Below are 21,606 nucleotides of genomic sequence, written 5' to 3'. Positions count from 1 at the left end.
CCCTTAACTCTGCCCTTTCTGCACCAAGTTTTAAGGGAAAAAACAAGCCCACAATTTATACTTAAAATGATTTCCCATTGGAGAATACCAGCAGCATCAAGCAACTGATGACCATTCTTTTAATTTTTTTAAAAAGGCGGTTGCAGGGCGAGAGAGGACAGAGAGACACAAACACACAACATTCTTAGTCAAAACAACAAATCCATCACGTATATATTTTTTAAAAGTTGTCTTTGAATGATGAAAAAATAACAACCTCCACACAAGAAAGCGCGAGAGCAGCATGGTTGGGAAACCGGCCCTTGTTCCGGAGGCAAGAATTTGACGTGAGTTTTCTTTTCTCTCTCTTTCGGAAGGAAAATATAAATCTCATCCCTTCTCTCTCACCCCCCCCCCAAAGTTTCATCCTTTAGGGACTTAGACAGCATGTAAGGTTGACGGTAGGATTCCTCCTCTCAGAGGCACAATTTTTATAAACAAAACCAAACACAACTAAAATCACAAAATAAATCATCACAGTTTTAAGAGTGAGAAACAAGGGGCCATCCGGAGGCCGTCCATTCTTGCCCCCTGCTCACAGCAGGAATAGATCTGCATATTATGGACCGTAGATTCGAACTGCAACAGTACAAGCACAGCCCAATAGCGGTCCCTTGTCGTCACCTTCTCCTCCCGAAGTTTTGAGGGTCACACGCGTCTGCCGGGACCTCCAAAAACGCTGTAGTCCTCAAATGCAGGTCGGAGCCGTGATGATGCTGGCAACCGCCAGGTCGCGGTTGCTGCCGCCTCCCCCGCCTCCTTTAGCGCCCTTGGGGAAGTCGTCGGCCTTGCAGAGCACGTACCGCCAGAGAATCTTCCGGAAGGTGAAGCGGAAGTCCTGGATGCGGTAAGCGTAGATGATGGGGTTGACGACGGAGTTGGCGTGTGAGAGAACAATGGCCAGGTTCATGATCTCGGTGGGCTTGGCCAGCTCTGGGTGGAAGAGGGTCAGGCAGTTGAGGATGTGGAGGGGGAGCCAGCACAGGGCAAAGAGGCCCACGATGATGGCCAGGGACTTGGCGGCGTTGACCTCCTTCTGCAGCGTGGTGCGGGAGTTGCCCATCAGCTCCATCTGCCGCAGCTGCTTGCAGGCCACCAGGAAGATCTTGGCATAGATGCCCAGCATGATGAGCAGCGGGAGCAGGACGCAGCCAAAGAAGTTGAAGTAGACCATGTAGCTCATGGTCACCACCTTCTCAAAGAGGCATCTCACCTGGCAGGGCCTGCGCTGACCCGCCTCAGTGGGGCTCCCGTTGCCAAAGGTCGTGAAGTTCTCGGTGCAGGTGGTGGCGTTCTCCCCGTGGTTCCAGCCCATCAGCGGGGTGAGCCCGATGCCGAAGGAGAGGATCCAGAGGACGGCAATGAGGACCCGGGCCCGTTTCCCCGTCACAATGCTCTTGTATCTGCAAGGAGAAACACGTGTAAGGACACGGGAAGTGCCTGCAGGATCAGGCCATGGGCCCATGCAGTCCAGCATCCCGCAGTTTCCAGCAACTGGGATTCAGAAGCGTTACACAGAGTCATCCTGGCTAGTATCTAGCAATAGCCCCCCCTGAATTTGTCAAATCCTCTTTTAAAGTCATCTAGGTTGGTGGCTTTTAAAGTCATCTAGGGATGCGGGTGGTGCTGTGGGTTAAACCACAGAGCCTAGGACTTGCCAATCAGAAGGTCGGTGGTTCGAATCCCCGCAACGGGTGAGCTCCCGTTGCTCGGTCCCAGCTCCTGCCAACCTAGCAGTTCGAAAGCATGTCAAAGTGCAAATAGATAAATAGGTACCGCTCCAGCGGGAAGGTAAACGGCGTTTCCATGCGCTGCTCTGGTTCGCCAGAAGCGGCTCAGTCCTGCTGGCCACATGACCTGGAAGCTGTACGCCAGCTCCCTCGGCCAATAAAGCGAGATGAGCGCCACAACCCCAGAGTCTGCCACGACTGGACCTAATGGCCAGGGGTCCCTTTACCTTTAGGCTGGTGGCCCTCCCTGCCTCCAGTTTTTACAAACTTCTATAATGTCGCCTCTTGTGTTTTTTCTAAACTAAATAGTCCCAAACACTGCAGCCTTTCCTCAATCATTTTAGTGGCTTTTTTCCCCTGAACCTTTTTGCAACTCCACAATATCCTTTTTGAGGTGAGGCAGCCAGAACTGTGCACAGTGCTCCAAATGCAGCTGCGCCATAGATTTGTAAACCGACATGGTGATATTGGCAGGTCCATTTTAAATTCCTTTCCTAATGATCCCTAGCCTGGAAATGGCCTTTTTCACGGCTGCTGTACACTGAGTCGGCATCTTCATCAAGCTATATAATATGACCCCAAGGTCTCATTCCTGGTCCTTCCCCTCCAGCTCAGAGCATGCACGTGAATTTAATATTTTTTTTGCTCCAACATGCATCACTACATTTCTCTACGTTGAATTGCATTTACCATTTTACTGGCCATTCACTCAGCTTGGAGAGGGTCCTTTTGGAGCTCTTCTCAATCTCTTTTTGTTTTAACAATCCTGAACAATTTAGTGTCACCAGCAAACTTGGCCCCCTCCCTGCTCACACCCAACTCTAGGACATTTATGAATACATTAAAAAGCCCTGGCCCCGTTACTGATCCTTAGGTGAGTTCACTTCTCTCCATTAAGAGTACTTTGCAGTTATTGCAACTCTCTGCTTCCTGCAGCTTAACCAACTGACAAAAGACCATCTTGGCTGTGGGTCCTGGGAGACCTGCTCCCTGCCTCGCACACCTTTCCCCACCTGGCCTGGGAGGGCGGAGTTTGGACTGACTCCAGCTACAAAAGTGGAGGCTGCTGAACAGAGTCTTAGGCTGGGGTGTTGCTCAGGGGTGTTTTTTGTTGCTGTTATTGATATTAATTTTTTAATCTTTATTTTAGATGTTCTTATGACTCATGCGGAAACTGTTTTAATTTGGGCGTGTGCTTTTTGATGTTTTGTTTATTTGCTAATGACCAATTATTATTGTTTTATTTTGACAAAGAAATAACCAAACATAAAAAAGAATAAAATGTGCACCCCACCACCGAGACCATTCCGTTGTAACTATCCAAGCTCCCTAAATTTTGACACCTCTTGCGATGGTTTAACCCCTTTCCATTTTAACAGTACAAATGCTACAGACACCCGCCACATCTCCTCAAAATCATTTCTCCTACATATTCCCCGTCTTACCTTAATGACACGTTAATTTATCATTCATAGCTATATCCCACACCTCTTCCTACCATTCTTCCATTTTATATTCTGCTTGCCCCTTCCACTTCCTAGCTATCATGATTTGTGTAGCTGTCAATCTTATGACAACTTTTGTTATGTTTGTGATTACTGTATTTTATTTTACTTTCAATGTTGTGAGCCACCTTGAGCATAGCTTCAACTATGGAAATGTGCTATACAGTGGTGCCTCGCAAGACGAAAATAATCCGTTCTGTGATTCTCTTCGACTAGCGGTTTTTTCGTCTTGCGAAGCAAGCCCATTGAAGGATTAGCGCTATTAGCGGCTTTTAGTGGCTTATCTGCTGATCGGATCAGCTGATAAACGGCTTAGCGGCTTAGAAAAAAGGGGGGGAAACCAGCAGGAACTCGCAAGACATTGTCATCTTGCGAAGCAAGCCCATAGGAGATTCGTTTTGCAAAGCACCTCCAAAACGGAAAACTCTTTCGTCTAGCGAGTTTTCCGTCTTGTGAGGCATTCGTCTTGCGGGGCACCACTGTACAATTAAAGTTATGTATGGTACAAATGCCAGCAGAGAGCTTTGTGAATTGACCACTAGCAACGCTCAGACAGACTTGCCAATTCAAGACCTTCTGTAATATTCCATCATGTAAGAACTTGATGTAAGATAGGCCAATGGCCCACCCTAGCATTCTGTTTCCAACAGGGGACAGCCATGGAACTCAGAATCTGGCACAGTAACCCCTGACTGGTCAACCCAAAGATCCTCTGCTGCAGGGCTTCAGTTTCCCATAACTTTCCAATGTCTCCACACCTCTGATGCTTCCCTTAAGTCTGGAGACTGAGAACGTCAGGAGAGAGCTCAGTTGCAGGTTCAGACCAATGACCTATCTAGTCCGGCACCCTGTTTTCACAGTGGCTAAGCCAGTAGATGACCCTAGAACAGGGGTGTCCAAACTTTTTTCAAAGAGGGCCAGATTTGATGAAGTGAACATGCATAAGGGCCGACCAAAGGATTACTGCTGTTGAAGGACATATACTGCCACAGGAGCCGGATTAAATCAAACAGTGGGCCGGATTAGGCCCCCGAAACAGATTTTGGACATGCCTGCCCTAGCGGAAGCTCACAAGCACCACAGTGGCTCTCTCCTTACTTACGATTCCTAGCAACTGGTATTCAGAAGCACTCACAGCCTCTGACAGTAGAGGGAGAAGACAGCCTTCGTGGCTATTTCCATTTATTTATTTCATAAAATCTATACGCCTCTTGATTGTAAAACAACAACAACCACCACCTACCAACAATCACCTCTCAGAAAAATTAAAGCAGCAATAAATTGAGGCATTTGAAAAGTTAAAACAACAACAGACTCAAAGCAGATTAAGGCTCGCATTCGTTTTCTAAAACTTGCCCAAAAGAAAATGGTCTTAGCAGGCGCCAAAAAGAGGGTGAAGGCGCCTGCTTGATATCAATAAGCGGGGAGTTCAAGACTAAAAAATCGAGTTTTTACAAATGATGAACTGGTATTACATGCCGCTTCTGCAGAGTGAAGCAGGAAAAGTGGGCATATTGGTTTAAGGCAGCCTCGTAGCCTAAGCTGCAGGGCACCTCCGAATTTACATCCCCACTGGTCCCAGAATCCCAGGTGGTCCCAACCACAGACGCACGTTTGCACGGTCTCCTCCATTCCGCTGCAGGGTGGGAAGAGAGCGAGAGGAGACCTCCGCCAAAGCCAAGGTCAACCTCCGGACTCTCCCCTCTGCTCTCCTCGCCGTGGGAAAGAAGATGGAGGCCGTCCAAGAGGCTTGGACGTGAGACGAAGACAATGGGGGGATACGAGGAACAGCAGGGAGTGGGAACAGACTTGGAGGAGGAAAGGGTCCAGGACTTCCCCTGCAGAAAAATTCCAGAAATTCCAAGCCTTCCACATCAAGGAAGAAGGAGCAGGTTGAGAGTTCGGCCATTATTGTTATTTACACTTGTGCCCTGCAAGGAACTCGACACGTTGCCCCTAATTCTTCCCCACCAACTCTTTGAACTTCACAACACCCATGTGGAGTAGGCTAGGGGGCTGACCCAGTGGGCTTCCCAGTGGGGCAGCAGGGATTTGAACCCGGCTCTCTTTTTCTCAGTCCAGCCCTAGACCGCCATTGGAACCACTACACAGCGCTGTCTCTCCATTGCGTCTGGCCGTGACAAATCGCTGAGCTCTGCAATTGGCTTTACGGTGGTGGTAAAAAAACGAACAAGTCGTCTAACGCTGGGACATTTACACATGTAAACCCAGTTCGCCGCTATTGTAATCGTCCACCACCCACAGACACATGCCAGGGATTTTTTGCTTGAGAGGAGGATGTTGCGTTTGGGATCCCTAGCCTGCTCCAGAGTTCCCTAGCCTGGGATCCAGAGTTCCAAAATTAGGAAACGTTCCATAGTTCAGTGGTACAGCCACTGCTTTGCATGCAGAAGGTCGCAGAATCAGTCTCCAGCATCTCCCATCTGAAAGCCCACAGAGCGCCTGCCAGTCAGTGTGGACAGTACTGAGCTAGATGGAGCAATGGTCTGACCTGGTGTAAGGCACAGCCTGACGTTCCATGCCTTAGCAGTCCATCTATTCACAGGGTTCTGGCTGTGCCATTCCATGTGTAGCCGAAATGGCACAAGGAGAAGGGAGTGGCTGGCAAAGTGGGTGGGAGAGTCTTAAGGAGGGAAACCTCCAAAATGGCTGAGCGAGGATAGAGCGTGCTTGGTAGGCATGGAGTGCTGGGGAGGAGATCAAAGCAACAACAACAACAACCAGGAACTGGAGGTTGAAATGGAATGGAGCATGCAGCAACGGGCATGGCTGGCAGAGCACTCAGTACAGTGCTGTCTTGGTTCTCAAACTTAATCCGTTCCGGAAGTCTGTTCCAAAACCAAAGCGTTCCAAAAGGCGTGCCTTCCCATAGAAAGTAATGCAAAATGGATTAATCCGTTTCAGACTTTTAAAAACAACCCCTAGAACAGCAATTTAACATGAATTTTACTATCTAACGAGACCATTGATCCATAAAATGAAAGCAATAAACAATGTACTGCAGTCACACAATCAGTCCATCACTAGCTGAACTGGGCTCCACACAGTCACAAAAACAAAACATAAAAGAGCCACAAAAACACAAAATAAATAGCAAAAACAGACCTCAGTATAATACTCACAACGGAGCACGTTCGGCTTCCGAAAAACGTTTGCAAACCGGAACACTTCTGGGTTTGCAGTGTTTGGGTTCCAAGTTGTTTGAGTACCAAGGCGTTTGAGAACCAAGGTGCCACTGTACTGCAACAAGTGGAATTGTCTTTCGATTTGGGTTTTATTGAGGGATATAAATCCGACCAACAATAATAACAACGTTTTGTTTCAGGCCCTGGTAGCAGGAAGCCAGGCAGGTTAGAAAGAGGCTTGGCAGTGGAGACTTGTGCCCGCAAGGTGACGATCCCACGAAGCTGAGAAGAGGCAGCCCTCCAGTTGCAACAGGCGCTGGAATGAGGAAGCCTTCCTCCCCTCCTCACACAGAGAGGGAAGTGTCTGCTGCTGCTGCTGCCGCCACCACAAAGGCAGCCATTCTTTGCCACCTTATTTGTGCTTCTACTTTGCCTCCTGCATTGACGGGCATGAATGGACCCTGGCGTTCTTCCGGGATGCCCTGCCGTTCCCATGGAAACGGGACGCCACCAGCGAGCTGGCATTTCGTGCTTGAAATAAGGAGAGAGGCCAAGGCATCGGGGAGAGGAAGAGAGGCAGAGGGAAGGGGGTATTTAAATCTTGGCCTGCTCTCTCCCACCCTGCATCCAAACACACAAAATGCATTTATTTCCGTGCAAAAACAAAACAAGAACCCTCTGTTGCCCTTGCTCTGATCGAGCAAGCGCAGCTCTGTCGTTGTAGAACCCAGGCTGCTGCAAAGGAACCACAGCAAGCTTTGCAAGACCCAAGCGCAACTTTAAGGTCTGCGTTGCTCAACCTCAGCTAAAGACGCAGAGAAAACAGCCCCCATAATTTGGAAAATGAGCACCAATGTTGAAGCTCACCTCGGTCTTTCAGCTGGAATGTAATTCGCGCAACAGGCAGATACATCTCCTTCGTTTCTCAGGTTTATTTTCAACACCTGTGAGAGCCGGCGTGTCATGTGGTTCAAGTGCTGGACTAGGCCCTGAGAGGTAAAGGTAAAGGGACCCCTGACCATTAGGTCCAGTCGTGGCCGACTCTGGGGTTGCAGCACTCATCTCGCTTTACTGGCCGAGGGAGCCGATGTACAGCTTCCGGGTCATGTGGCCAGCAGGACTAAGCCGCTTCTGGCGAACCAGAGCAGCGCACGGAAATGCCATTTAACTTCCCGCTGGAGCGGCACCTATTTATCTACTTGCACTTTGACGTGCTTTTGAACTGCTAGGTTGGCAGGAGCAGGGACCGAGCAACGGGAGCTCACCCCGTCGTGGGGATTCGAACCCCCGACCTTCTGATTGGCAAGTCCTAGGCTCTGTGGTTTAACCCACAGCGCCACCCGCATCCCTCCAGGCCCTGAGAGACCGGGGTTCAAATTCTCCACTCAGCCATGAAGCTCACTGCTGGGCCAGTCCCAGTCTCTCAGCATGACCTGCCTCACAGGGTTGTCGTTGGGGACAAAATGGGGAAAGCAAGAACCATGTGCACCACCTTAAGCACATAGGACTCCAATAAATTAAATTACTGAAAAGAAGGAGGGGGAAACCTCAAGGCCATTAATCTCCCCAAGGCCTGTATGCTCCTTGCAGGCAGAGACCAGCCAGTTCAGCTTCTGCTGGAATGCCGGAAAATGCACAAGTCACTCAAAACCTTCCCACCTGCTCTCAGAAAAGTAATTCTCAGTTTCCTACCATCTCCATTTAACCCACCTATTCAAAGCAGAACTTCATGAGGGCAACGAAATACGCTCTTCCTTGCAAACATCCAATTGTCCAAGGTCAACTATTTGCGGCCAGGGCTGATCGGGATCAGCTTAGCAGGATAACTTGACGGGGTCGTGTCATGTACAAGTTTGCTGACCTGGGCTGAGCAAAGATGGCTAATCCTGAGGATTTGGTTTTCAAAGCAGATATTATTTTAGGTGGTTGAGGATTCAGAGGGGAGAAAAGAGAGATAGAGAAATATATTTTCTTCTCTCTTCGGCATCTAGTACAAATCAGAACTGGACAGAACAAATCTATAATATCCTACACACTTGGGATTTTTCTACACCCTTTCCTTGAAATTTTGCCTTCCAGTAAGCAACGAACACACACATACTGTATATTTTACCTGCCTGGGAATTTTTTTTGCAAACGCTGTGGTGAAATGGGTTAACAGATTGAGAAAAAATGAAATTGTCATCATTATTATTTAGATTTTCCACCTGCCCTTCTCCATGAGATGCCAGGGCAGATGACTACCATTTAAAAACACAGTATTAAAATCAGTTTAAAACAAATTGCACTCAAGAGAATAGGGAAGGACAGTCAAGAGAAAATTTAAATTGGTGAGCCTGTGGTCTTGTGGTAGTGAGGCAGAGGGGCAGGCAGAGAAAAGGCTGAAGATTTTCATCTCACTTGTGGGAAGATACTCTCTTTCAACACCAGACCTGCGTCGCTAGCTTCCTCACTCCAACCCACAAACTAGTCATGTCCCTGTGTTCTTTAAAGAGCAGCTCGTCATTCGACAGGTGAAGCAGGTTGTGGGGACAGGCTTCCCCGGTTGAACTTCTGCCTGGCAGAAGGGAAGAGTTCATTCACAACCCAAAGACATCTGAAGTCTAAATCCCCCACTCAGGAGTGAATTGGTGAATGAATGAATGCCCTCGCCCATCTTAAAGCAAGCAGTCCATCTATTAAGCACCAGTTCTTCCTGCTAACAAAATGGGAATAAACCCTCCACAGGCGTCACGGGTCCAAAGCGGAATGGGATAAAGTCTCTCCCCCCCACTTGGTGCATTTTTAAAAATATTTAATTTTTAATGAGCCCTAAGAGGCCTTTTCGCTCTTTGATCCTGTTTACCCTTTGCATCTATCAATTTATTAATCACTGTTCAGGCCATTAACGCAGAAAAAGTGTCTCGGAAACCTTGTTTATCTCCTCCCGGCGTTCTCCATTCAATAATTCATGGTTCAAAGCAAGGTGCGATTTTGCATTACAGGCTTCAATCCAGTCTTTATCATAAAAGCCAGCGCGGGAGGGTGCACCCATTTCACAGATTACGAGACAACTGAGGCCAAGAAAGAATTAGGGCATAACGCTAGCCTTCGAAAGAATCCCTGTGATTTTTTACGGTACCGGAGGGAGACAAACGCCGTCGAGAAACACTGTAGCTGCTTTGTGGCGCAAGGTCTTGAGAAATAGCTCCAGAGAAGGTGCTAACAAATAAGGAACCGTGTTCATTCACGCTTTGTGAAGCCGTAGGCTATGAAATCTGAGATGAAGCATTTCGTGATACCCCAGTAATCCCTCACACAAAGAGAGAGGAATCCTCTGATCTGCACACCCATCATCCCTATAACCCTTGCAATAAGTTTTGCCCATTTAAGGTAGGCAAGGCTTATTATGCCCATATTGCAGATAGAACAAGCGAGGCAGAGGCAGTCACTGGGTTCCAACTTCCAAACTCCCATCACTGACCATGCTGGACTGCTGTGTTGGAGTCCGAAAACATCTAGAAGTTGCTACGTTGGCCACCTCTGGATTAGAGGCTTGTACCAGCAAGCTCATCGTCATCTCAAAGCCAAAAAGCTATCCAAAATATTCACCGGAGTGAGTCCTTAAAAAAAAAAAAATCTGGCACAATAACTGCACACCCTCCGCCCCACCCCTGAAATTGCCACCTTCCTCCTCTCCACCACCAAAACATCTCGTGAAACAAGTTCTGCTGCCCAGCTACAACTGCAGGATCTGTTCAGGCGGAGACGAGACCGAGAGCATCACAAGCGCTTCAGTTTTAAATCTGGGTGTCAGCTGCGGGATTTGCTGTGGATTCCAGAATCCCGACCAGGTTTCTTACTGTTGCACAGGAATGCATAAACCATCTCACACGGTTGAAACACACACGTTCGTATTCAAAACAGTTTTAAAACGGTAACAGGTTTCCCCCCTTAAATGTAAACTGTGCTTTGCTGTGCTTTGCTTTTTAACCTGCTAGACCTCATTGTCACAACCCTACTGTTATTAAAATAAGAAAGAAAGCTGGGGTTTGCTGTGCCTGGCTTTTTAACCGGCTGTTTTGGGTCTGTGTTTTTTAATTCATTTTTTATTTTCTAACCTGCATGGTTACAAATCTACGAAAGAAAGAGAAAGAAAGAAAGAAAGAATTCTAAACATCTCTGCCCAGTTACAAATTCAGGAAAACCTTCTGGGTCTGCCTGGATTCCCCCAAAATTTGGGTGGTGGCAGGAATGGGGTTAAAGCCCACGTTAAATAAGAAAAAATTATTGTGACTTTTTTTTTTAAGTGGTCGTTGGGTTTTCCCCTTTTCCTCTACCTAACGGCAGTGACAATCAACTTACTCAAGAGCAGTGACAATCAGCCTGGGGGAAAACCCTGTAAATACCCCCCCAAATGTAAGCAGCACATTCCTTGTGGTTTTGCTAACCTTTATCACAAACTACCCTGGAAATTTGGAAGCAAAGGCCAATCCAGAAATGTTTTAAATCAATGGTGGGGCGTTTCAGCCCCGTGGGCCTAATCCTAGAATTGCAGAATCTCCCTCTGCAGTTGTGGCTTGAAGATAAAATAAGTACATTGAGTTATTAGTTAACGACCAAAGCAAGAGACTTCTACTGCAAGGCAGGAAGGGTCAACGCTCACCAGCTACGAATCAGTGGTCTGAAGATTTCTGCATTTCAGGGGAATCTCACTGCCCTTTCCCTGTTGCAACGCAGAACTTGTAATCGCCAGTCTCGATCCTGAATTCTGATATACGGCCAATATTTATGCACTTCAGTCGTGGCCGATGGCCGGTGTTTTTATCGTTAATGTCAGCTGGCAAAGATTCTCTCTCCCCGCCGCCCCTGGTGATAGTTGCCAAAAAACTTATTCTTTAAATATGCATATGACTACTATTAACCAGCACTATTTATTACCATTGTCGTCACGGTTTACCAACGGAAGCGGAAAAGGAAGGACGGTTGAGAAAACGCTCCTCAGCCCACAAATTGTAGGAAACTCTGCCTATTCGTAAGCGTAGGAAACGAGGCTGGTTCATAATGAGTAGGAAACACAAAGCAAGGAGGGCAACTGAGTTTTTCCGCCGCCCGGGAGCTGTCGAGGAGGAAGCGCTGCCAGCCCACACTTTGAGATACCACGTGACAAATCTGTTTGATAACACCGGCAGCTTCAAGAAGTCCGTCTCTCCGGCCATCGCCAGTTCCATCCCAAAACCCTCCCAGCGTCCCCATCGCCCCAAAGATGAGTAATTTCTAAGCATATTGTCCACAACAGGCCTGCCAGAAGACACCTTATACTGAGTCAGAGCACTGAGCAGGAGCTGCAGATGTGCGCAGAAACGACTGGCTTTTTTTTGCCTGTGGCCCCCGGAAGACTCCCCAAACACGAATGCGGCCCTCCGTCTGAAAAAGGTCCCCAAAGTCTGCTCCCTAACCAAGATTCACTCCCTTAAGGCTACTGTATTCTACATACCAGGAGGGATTCAATACAGTAGCTACTTGGAACGAACTTCCAACTTCTGAACTAGCTCCATATTGTCAACTCTGAGTGGCAGACGCTCTCCAAGGTACCAGGCAGAGAGAGCTACAGTCTTTCACCAATAAATAAAGCAAGGCTCTAGTCCTCATGGTTGTGGAGAAAGAGCTGTTAGGCAGGGACACAGGAAGGCACATGAGACCGAGATAAAGCAGTGGTCTATCTAGGTCAGTACTGTCTTCACTGACTGGCAGCCGCTCTCCAATGTTTCAGAGAACTATTCAGAGGCTTGCAGGTCAGAAACTCACCACAACTGTTTTAACCAGTCAGCCAGGGCATTCAGCCAAACTTGCCCCCTTTCCCCTCATTCTGCTACCAGATTGTTTTTATGCTGGAGAGACCAGGATTCGATCAGGGGCCTTCTGCATACAAGCCCAAAGAGCTCCATCAATATCAGCACCACGGCTGCAGCAGAGAACCCGTCAAGTCAATTGTTATTCTCAAGTACCACTTTCCCAAGAAGTTCAAAGCAGGAGGGCTACTGAGGTCCAGCTCCGAGGGCCTTCTGGCGCTTCCCTCCCTGCGAGAAGTGAGGTTACAGGGAACCAGGCAGAGGGCCTTCTCGGTGGTGGCACCCGCCCTGTGGAAACCCTCCCACCAGATGTCAAGGAAATCTGACTTTTAGAAGACATCTGAAGGCAGCCCTGGACAGGGAAGTTTTTAATGTTTGATGTTTTATCGTGTTTTTAATATTCTGTTGGGAGCCGCCCAGAGTGACTACCAAAACCTAGCTAGATGGGCGGGGTATAAATATATTATTATTATTTATTACTATTATTATTGGAAGGGGGGAAGGTTACCCCCCCCCCGCTGCCGCCGCCCAATGAGTGTGGATCCCAAGATAAACGAAGGAAGTTCGCAGAAGGGAGTCTCCTATCTTCAGAAACAAATTTCCACAGTCACAGCGGGATGACTTTGCACGACAGCCGCGGATCACACCCTGCCACTGCTTTTCCATCGAAGACTTTGGCCCGGGCTGATTGGGCAACTGAGGTTATGCAAAAGGAGCAGCCAGGCATGAACAAAGTTGGTCTGCAATGAGCGAATCAGAGAGTTGTTTTTTCCCCAAAGGGTAAAAGTATCACAATTGGATTTTCAAAAAAACCAAGGCAGTGTTTTACAATCAACTTTGTTCCTTTCGCTGTTTTACCTTCCGATTTAAGGCAGGGTCCAATCCTGCCGTGTTTTGTACCTGACGTACAATTTTGTGTGTGTTTTATTATGGGGATGGATATTTTGCTAAACCAGAGTCAGCTCATTAAAAGAGATGGGCTTAAAGCAGCCAGGACAAACTCAAGTCTATTACATTCAATAGGTCTACTATGAGGCTAATGTATATTTTTTTGTTTTTACAGGCATAGCATAGATGCCAAACAACACAGTATCCAAATTTCCCCATATATCTCTCCCCCGCCCACTCTCAGTTCTTAGACCCCCCGAGAGGGGATATTTATGCCAAAAATCTCTAAGCTACGAAAACTTTTAAACTCTGAAAGGCGGAAGACATTTCAATGCGTTTGAGACGGGCTGTTATTGATTGCAGTAGGTCTATTCTGCAAATGACTTCCTGCTCAAAGCAGACCCATTGCAATGAATGAACCCAAGAGAGAATCAATGGGTTTACTCTGAGCAGGGCCAGCACTGGGTGAAACCGAGTCAAAATATGCCATTCTAAATATGTAATTTATTGGGGGGGGGTTAATAAAGAAAAAACAAGACAACTTTGATGAACAGAAAGATGTAAGCATACAAATGAATTTTAAACATTAATTAGCGTTGAAAAGATTGCATCAGTAAAAGAGAGAACACCTTAAAACATGTATTCCTTTCCTTTTTTTAAAACACAATCCTGCGCTGCATTTCTTGGCAAATTCACGGAAGAAAAACGGCAATTCTGGGCAACTAGGTAGGAACTGCAGCCTCAGTTTCCCCACTGGGGAAGCTGATCAGCAGATGTTTTCGAGAAAACAACAATTCCGCCTAAATTTCCAGAATGATAGTGTCATCCCTTTGTGACATCGATGAGCTAACTTGCCCCCCCCCCAACTCCATATGCTCAGAGGCGGAAACATTTTCCTCTTCCTCAAAAATATGAGATTGCGTAATATATTGTGACTGATAAGCGGCTAAGCAAGTTCTCCTTTCCTCAGACTGGGCAGTTGTTTCTGCAGCTGTGGGACAGGTAGAAATGCAACGGGAAAAGCAGCCGCGCTTGCCTGTTGAATGCCTGCCTGCCGCGCAGGGGTTCAAAAGCATGGCTTTCATCCACCCACCTGAGAGGATTCTGGCCCTGCGACAAGCGAGCCTCAATCAGGTCCCATTTCCCTTCCACACCATTAACTATGTTACTGTTCAAACACCGCCACCACTCCATATCGCTTTGGGCGCCAAACACAACAGAAAATGAGATTAATACATCAAAAACACAGAGGTTGCAAATGAGCAGCTGGTGGTACAAAGCAGAAAACATGTCGAATATAATAATAACAATAATAATTTATTATTTATACCCCACCCACTTGGCTGGGTTTCTCCAGCCACTCTGGGCGGCTTCCAACCGAATATTAAAAACAATACAGCCTCAGACATTAAAAACTTCCCTAAATGTGGCCCCCAGAGCCTTTCTACCTGGCCCTTGGGCATCTCTCCAGGCCACGCCCCTTTCCCTTAGGACACACCCGTCACTGGAGAGGCTCCACCCCCAGCTCTTTCTGCCTATTCTGGATGGAGGATAGAGAGAGGTTGGTGTGAGAGTGTGTAGAAACTAGCCTAAGATGACATTTATATCTGTTGCTTCATCCATCTTTGCCTCTGGCCCCGGCGCATGCATGCGCTCAGAGAATCTCAGAATCGTACGGTTGGAAGGAATCCAGAGGGTCATTTCATCCAGCCCCCTGGAATGCAAAAATAAGCTTGGTTCCTTGCCTGGGAGAAAATCATTATATGGCAATTTACTGCCTGTTAGAAGCAGAGGACCACTGCAAAGTAATCCAGCGTGGAAGGAGGGGCATAGAGAAGGTTCTGCAAAGCCAGAGCCCACCGCTATGACTGTAAACTCAGTGGAGGCAGAGACCTTCTGCCACAGAGCAAAGCAGCATGTATGCCTGGATTGGTGCTGTGTAAATTGGAATATCAGAAGAACGCCGACGGGTCAAGTGGATGCTTCAACAGGAAGTGCAGGAAAGCAGCCTCCTCGCACCGTTTCCCTCTCAGCAATACCGATTTTAGGATAGACTGCGCCTGACTGTGGAGGGTCCACAGAGCCCATTGCCATCAATAACCTTATCCAGGGACGGGGGAGAAACCCCCACTGAAAAGGTGAACATGGCCAATTTTCCAGCTGTCAAGAACAATATGTGAAACCAAAACACAATCCTCAGACTTCACAATATGGATCTCCAGGCAAATAAGCTTCCCCAAAATGCAGAGAGAGTGTGTGTAAAGTATGTATACAAATGCAAATGTTGGTGAAAATCATGTGCAAAAATACACGGGAGGGGGAACTGTATAATTACACAAAATTGCAGAGATGTGTTAGGAAAAATTTGCAAAACAATGCTGGTGAATTTTCACGAGGACTTTTTTTTAAAAAAATAGTTATAATAATCACAAATTCATGGAGAAATATGGGGAACTGAGGATCTGGGAAAAGTGAGAAACTGGGAAGTAAAAAATGGAGAGGTTTGCCTATTTGTGGCCATCCCCATATTTTTATAACTCGAAGTACACACAAATAGTGACCTCGTTCTCCAAATACCTTAGGTAGTTTCAGTGGCACCACTGTTTCACAATCAGCAGTCTCGGGGGAACCCCAAGAATTGTAGGATGAGACCCCCCCTACAAAGAAAAATAGAGGAACGCTCAGCAGCAGGGGAGTGGTGGTCCCTAAAACAGCTCCCTAGGGTCTGGGGTTTTGAATTCTGGTGCTGGAGGAGACCCTTGAGAGTCCCATGGACTGCAAGAAGATCAAACCGATCCATTCTGAAGGAAATCAGCCCTGAGTGCTCCCTGGAAGGACAGATCCTGAAGCTGAGGCTCCACTACTTTGGCCACCTCAGGAGAAGAGAAGACTCCCTGGAAAAGACCCTGGTGTTGGGAAAGATGGAGGGTGCAAGGAGAAGGGGACGACAGAGGACGAGATGGTTGGACAGTATTCTCAAAGCTACCAGCATGAGTTTGACCAAACTGCGGGAGGCAGTGGAAGACAGAAGTGCCTGGCGTGCTCTGGTCCAGGGGGCCACGAAGAGTCGGACACGACTAAACAATTAAACAACAACAAAGGGTTTGGGGATACTCTGTGGGCACAGAAGGAATGGATGTCTTATTAGGCAAGGAAGGAGAGCATGGCAGGAGGAGGAAATGGAATGGAGTAACCCATGGGAGGGCGTGGCCAGCGGGCTGAACCAACACAGGCACACTCCCCGCTGCAACATTTTATTGCAGGACCACACTTTGTAACAATAACCGTTAATAAGACACCTCCAGCGCTACTGGGAACGGCCTCAGCTGATTGCTTTCCAGAAAAGGCAGGGGGGGCAAGCTTTGAACCGCCCTTTTCCGAAGCAAAAAATCTCCGGCCTGCCAGCAGGGAAGAGTTATACTTGTGCAAATACCAGGATATGCTCACAGTTGAGGTTTCGGCTGCAAACAGCAGGAAGGTCTCCTTTGAAGGAGTCGGGTCTCTGGTCTTCCCCCAAGACCACACGCACAAGGCTTCAAGCTATTCTCCTAGCTGTCCTCCAACGGGGACTTCTCACATTCCTCAACATATCACTAGGATTCCCATATTTCAAGAAATTAAAAAAATAATAATCACCAGGACATCCCAAAAGTTATGGAGCTTTGTTTTGGAAAACCCCAAAGTCATTTTGAACACCTTCCTGCCAGGTTTCAACATCACCCTAAGCGAACTGAGCGTGTTCCCTCTTCCCCACTCATAGCACTCCTGCGTTCAAGAGCAGTCTACCTTGATCTACGGACCCAACTCAGACACGACTCACTGGACGCTCCCCATTTTGCGGTGGGTCCCTGGCACACCTCACCAGATACACATCTTCCATCCCATATTTCTCCTTCTCCCAGACCTTTTCGATAAGGAAACTTTGCCCAGAACCCCCCAGAAATACGGGGGGGGGGGGTAGGCAAAAAACAGCCACTAGGTTAAGTAGCAAAAAAAAGGACCAGGACAGACAGAGTCGCAGCCCCGTTGTGAGCTCTTTCTCTTGGTTTAACCTACCTCACAGGGCTGTTGGGAGGATAAAGGGGGAAGGAGTAAGATGCAAGCACCATTTGTCCTCTTGCTGGACCACAGTATCTAGCAGCCATCCTCAGAAAACTCTTCACATTAGCTGGGTAAACTTTCACAAAAGCCCCACAAATTGGGCCCGCATCATTCTTCACGCACGCAAGGTGGTGGCGGGGAGCGGACCAGGGGCTCGCTCAGGGACACCCCAAACAGCTGAGCCAGTCCTCCAAGGTAGACTGCGCCTGCACAGGGAGGTTCAATGGGAAGATAGTTACTGCAGCCGTCAGAAATGGACAGGCCTGCCATCAATGAATTGCTCAATGGCTGTTAGCCATCACAGACTTAATAACCTGGCGTTTTAATATATTAAACCATTTATATGGAACCTTTTTCTGTTAGGGTTTTTTTTTTAATGATTTTTTTAACTGCACTTAATGTCGGAGGGAATAGGCCTAGTGTGTCCCACTTTCTAGGAATCTTAAGCGAATGCTGCTTGTTTATTTACATTTGTTTATATCCCAACTTTCTTCCAAGGAGCTCAGGTTCTCCCTCTGCATTTTATCCACACAGTAACCCTGTGAGGTCGGTTAGGTGGAAAGGTAGTGACTGGCCCCCAAGTTCACCCAGGGAGCTTAATGGCAGGATTCGAACCCTGGTCTCTCCCAGGTCCTGGCCTGACACTCTAAGCATTACACCACATGGGGTGGTAAGAACAGGAGGCTGGGCTGGGTAAGGCCTGTTTTGCCGTGATCAAGCAGCAGGGATCCTTCTTATATTCAACCTCAACCGTATTCCACCTTCAGTAATAACTACCCTTTGAAGTTAACTCATTGGCTGCACCCATTTCGCAGATGAGACAACTGAGGTTAAAAACAAACAAACCAGGATGCCAACAAATCCCGCCCGACTTTAAAACAACCTGGAGAGGAGGATATTGGTGGCCTCCACGTGACTCAGCCCCTGGACATATATATTTCCAATGAGCTGAATACGGTTGCAACCCCAGGACCTAATAGAAGCACATGGTTTGCTTTGCCGTGACTCACACAACTACCGGAATTCTTACCCACGGACTCAGAGGCAGAGGTGGAATTTTAACTCACCCCCACCCCCCAAGGCTGGTGTTTGATCCCAGGACAATGCTAGTTAAAGAAGAAAAAAGAAGCTAAAGGGGGAAGCAAATCTCTGCAAACACAAACTCTGCATCTTGTGGGAGGGAGTTCCATAGTCTAATTGAGCCACTGCCTGCACCAGGGACCCCCTTCCACTCTCCAGAGCACAATCTGCTACCAGCAGAATTGCAAATGTAGGAAGTTGCTTTATAACGGACTCAGGCCATTGGTCCAGTGACTAGCAGGGACTTCTGGCCAAGGGGACGTTCCAAGCCACCGTTGTGCTAAACTACAGCCCTTCCTTTAAGGACAAAGCGAGGATCCAGTTCTCACACTTCCAAATAAAGGGCTGATTTAAATAGAAGCGAAGGATGCTAATGTACACCAAGTCAGATCATTTGGCTACCCACCTCATTATTCCCTACACTGACTGGCAGCCAGTCTCCAAGCTTTTAGGCCAGGGGGCGTTCCCAGCCATGCCTATCCCTGAGCTACGGCTCTTCACTACACTGAGTCAGACCATTGGCCCACCTAGCTCAGTATCACCCGCACCGATCGGCAGCAGCTCTTATGGGGCTTCAGAAAGCGGTCCTCCCCAGCCCTACCTCAGAGGCAAAAGTACTGGGGGTCAACCCATGCCAAGCTGCGCAAGCCAAGACTAAGCGGTCAACACAGCGGAAGTCGCCGGATCTGGGCGAGGGAAAGCCCTTCTCCCCTCCCCGCGCTCTCTCCCCCTGATCACTCCATTACCTAAGTGGGATCTTGATCGCCAGGTACCGGTCCACAGCCACGGCCAGGAGGCTGAAGATGGAGCTCTGGGTGAGGACCAGGACAAAGCTGGCCAGGAAGAGGCAGGAATGGAAGTTGATTCGCAGGCCGATGCTGATGGTGATGGCGAAGGGGATGGCCAGGAGGCCCACGGCGATGTCGGCCACTGCCAGGGAGACCAGGAAGTAGTTGGTGGCGTTCTTCAGGGTGCTGTTGATGGCCACTGCCCAGCACACCAGGACGTTGCCCGCGATGGCCAGCACAGCGATCACCAGCTCCACCACGATGTAGACCATATCCAGGCCATCGAGGGCCAGGGGGGACGAGGACGTGGTCATTTCAAGCAGGGGGCTCAGCCCACGCCAGCAAATGCCATGGGTCCACCAAACCCCCAAGAGCGGTGGTCAAGGGAGAGCTGGCCTGCGGGAAGGAAGACCTCCTGCTAGCACCAGACATGGAGGCGTGCCGATTTGGGGTGTACGCAGAAGCTCAGCCCACGCTGCCACCACACCGCCGTGCCCGCTGGGACACATCTTCGGCCATCGCGGGTGGACCGCAGGCCATGCAATCTCCTGGCGCAATCGGTGGTGCTTGTTACGGTGCCAGTCTCTTGCTTTTGTTCTTCTGCCCCACCAGAAACCTCAAAGCGGCAGCGTGGAAAGCCAAGGCGCTAGTCCCTGTTGTTTTATCCTGCCACGTGCCACTGGGTGGGCGAAACAGGACTTCCCCCAGCCGGCTGAGCCCAGGGAAAGGTGCAGGCAGTGGGGATCAGTCTTGCAGGCTAGGAAATGGGCGCAGCTGCAGAGAGGAGCGCAGGGGAAAGCCCAGCCCCGGGAGGCATCTCACAGAAGCAGGGAAAAACCCAGGCGGTCGAAATGATGTTCTGTCTGCAGGAAGCTGATCCACAGGAGGGTCCCAACTTGGAGTCGCGAGTTCGAGTCTGACCACGTCGAAAAGCCAAGGCAGAGCTCCTCTCTTATAGCCTTGCTAATTAAAAAAGGGGGATGATCGCGGTCGCTGCAAACGCCCCTCTTTTCTTAAGCGCCCCCCGGATGCGCTCCTGCAAAGTCTCCTTGGCGGAGCCGCGGCGTCTTTCCCCCGCAGCAGAGGCTTGCGCGGCTATTTCTGCACATGGGGAGAGGGCGGGGCGGAGCCCGGCGTCCGATTGGTGGAGGCGCGCTCCCGGACTCCGCCCCTTCCTCGCTTTTACCGTAAGGCCGCGAGCGAGGCGCCGCGCGATGTTTCCCGACGCCCTGCAAAACTTTGAAGAAGTCTTTTCGCTGCGAACCAGAAGAGAGAGTCGTCGCGGGCGCCGCGGCGGGTGAGTCAGAGGCACTCATTCATCCTTATCTTTTTTTAAATAAGTGTAATCTTCCGGGGTAGATGATCTGGAAGATTAAGAATAGGAGGGATGCACTTTGCACGTCCTCAGAGACACACTGTGAGTCTTAAAACAAAAAGGGGTGTGAGCGTTGGAGACTAGGGTTGTGTTTTGTTTTGTTTTATTTTACTTCCATTGCCCTTTATGAATCACTTTCCAAATGATTCACAATGAGGCATCAAAGGACCAAGTGGGGCTAGGGATGTCCCCTGGAAAAACGCTGCCAGTCCGTGTAGGAAAGGCTGAGCTAGATGGTGCAATGTCTGACTATTAAAAGGCAGCTTCCTATGTTCTTCTCTAAACCAGCCCGTAAACATGGGGCCTGGGATCTTATTTTATCTTAAAGAGAACAGCTGTAGCTCATTCTCGGTAGTGGAGCCCGCCCTGTGGAACGCCCTCCCACCAGATGTCAAAGAGAAAAATAACTACCAAACTTTTAGAAGACATCTGAAGGCAGCCCTGTTTAGGGAAGCTTTTAAAGTTTGATGGTATTTTAATATTTTGTTGGAAGCCGCCCAGAGTGGCTGGGGAAACCCAGTCAGATGGGCGGGGTATAAATAATAAATTAGTAGTAGTAGTAGTAGTAGTAGTAGTAGTAGTAGTAGTAACAGCATCTGCTTTGAATGTGGAAGATCCCTGGTTCAGTCCTTGATGGTCTCCCTTGCCTTGAAACCCTCAAGAGCTGCTGCCATTCAGTACAGGAAATACCAGTGGTCTGATTTGGTATAAGGAAGCTTCCTAGATTCCCTGTCTATCTATTGATCAGTCGACCAACACACACACACACACACAAAATCTCAACTCCAAAGCAGATCCAGAACAGGATAAGAAACCTACTTAAAAAGCTTGCTGAAAAGATAGAGATGCCAATGATCTGATCTGTGTTGTTGTTGCTTAATTATTATAAATGTGCGTTTGGGTTTTCTATTCTAACCCTGTGTACTCAGGAGTCAGTCGTCTTGAATTCAGTGGGGCTTCCTTCCCAGGCTTTCTCATAAACAATACAAAAATCCCTGTTGCAAAATAGTGAGCAAGGTTTTGGGTCCTGCAGAGCTCTTCTTCATCAGCCTGGATGCCAAGTGAAACAGAGCAAGGTGGGGGACCTTGCTCAGTGCGGGAGAAACATGGCTTGAGGCTGGAT

At 48.5% G+C, this 21,606-nt stretch overlaps 1 protein-coding gene across 1 annotated transcript; it reads right to left on the bottom strand.

Moving 5' to 3' along the window:
* Positions 1-105: 105 nt before the first annotated feature.
* ADORA2B (adenosine A2b receptor) lies at positions 106-20,188 on the bottom strand. Its single transcript, XM_082201922.1, has 2 exons — positions 19,067-20,188; positions 106-1,442 (listed from the first exon to the last, which is right to left on the bottom strand). Exons 1-2 carry the CDS (start codon positions 19,420-19,422, stop codon positions 728-730), a joined length of 1,071 nt encoding a protein of 356 aa, XP_082058048.1. The 5' UTR covers positions 19,423-20,188; the 3' UTR covers positions 106-727.
* Positions 20,189-21,606: the final 1,418 nt, after the last annotated feature.

Source organism: Podarcis vaucheri, assembly GCF_965113315.1.
Source record: "Podarcis vaucheri genome assembly, chromosome: 15".
NCBI classification, from domain to species: Eukaryota; Metazoa; Chordata; class Lepidosauria; order Squamata; family Lacertidae; genus Podarcis; species Podarcis vaucheri.
This window is presented reverse-complemented; position numbering and strand designations above follow the sequence as displayed.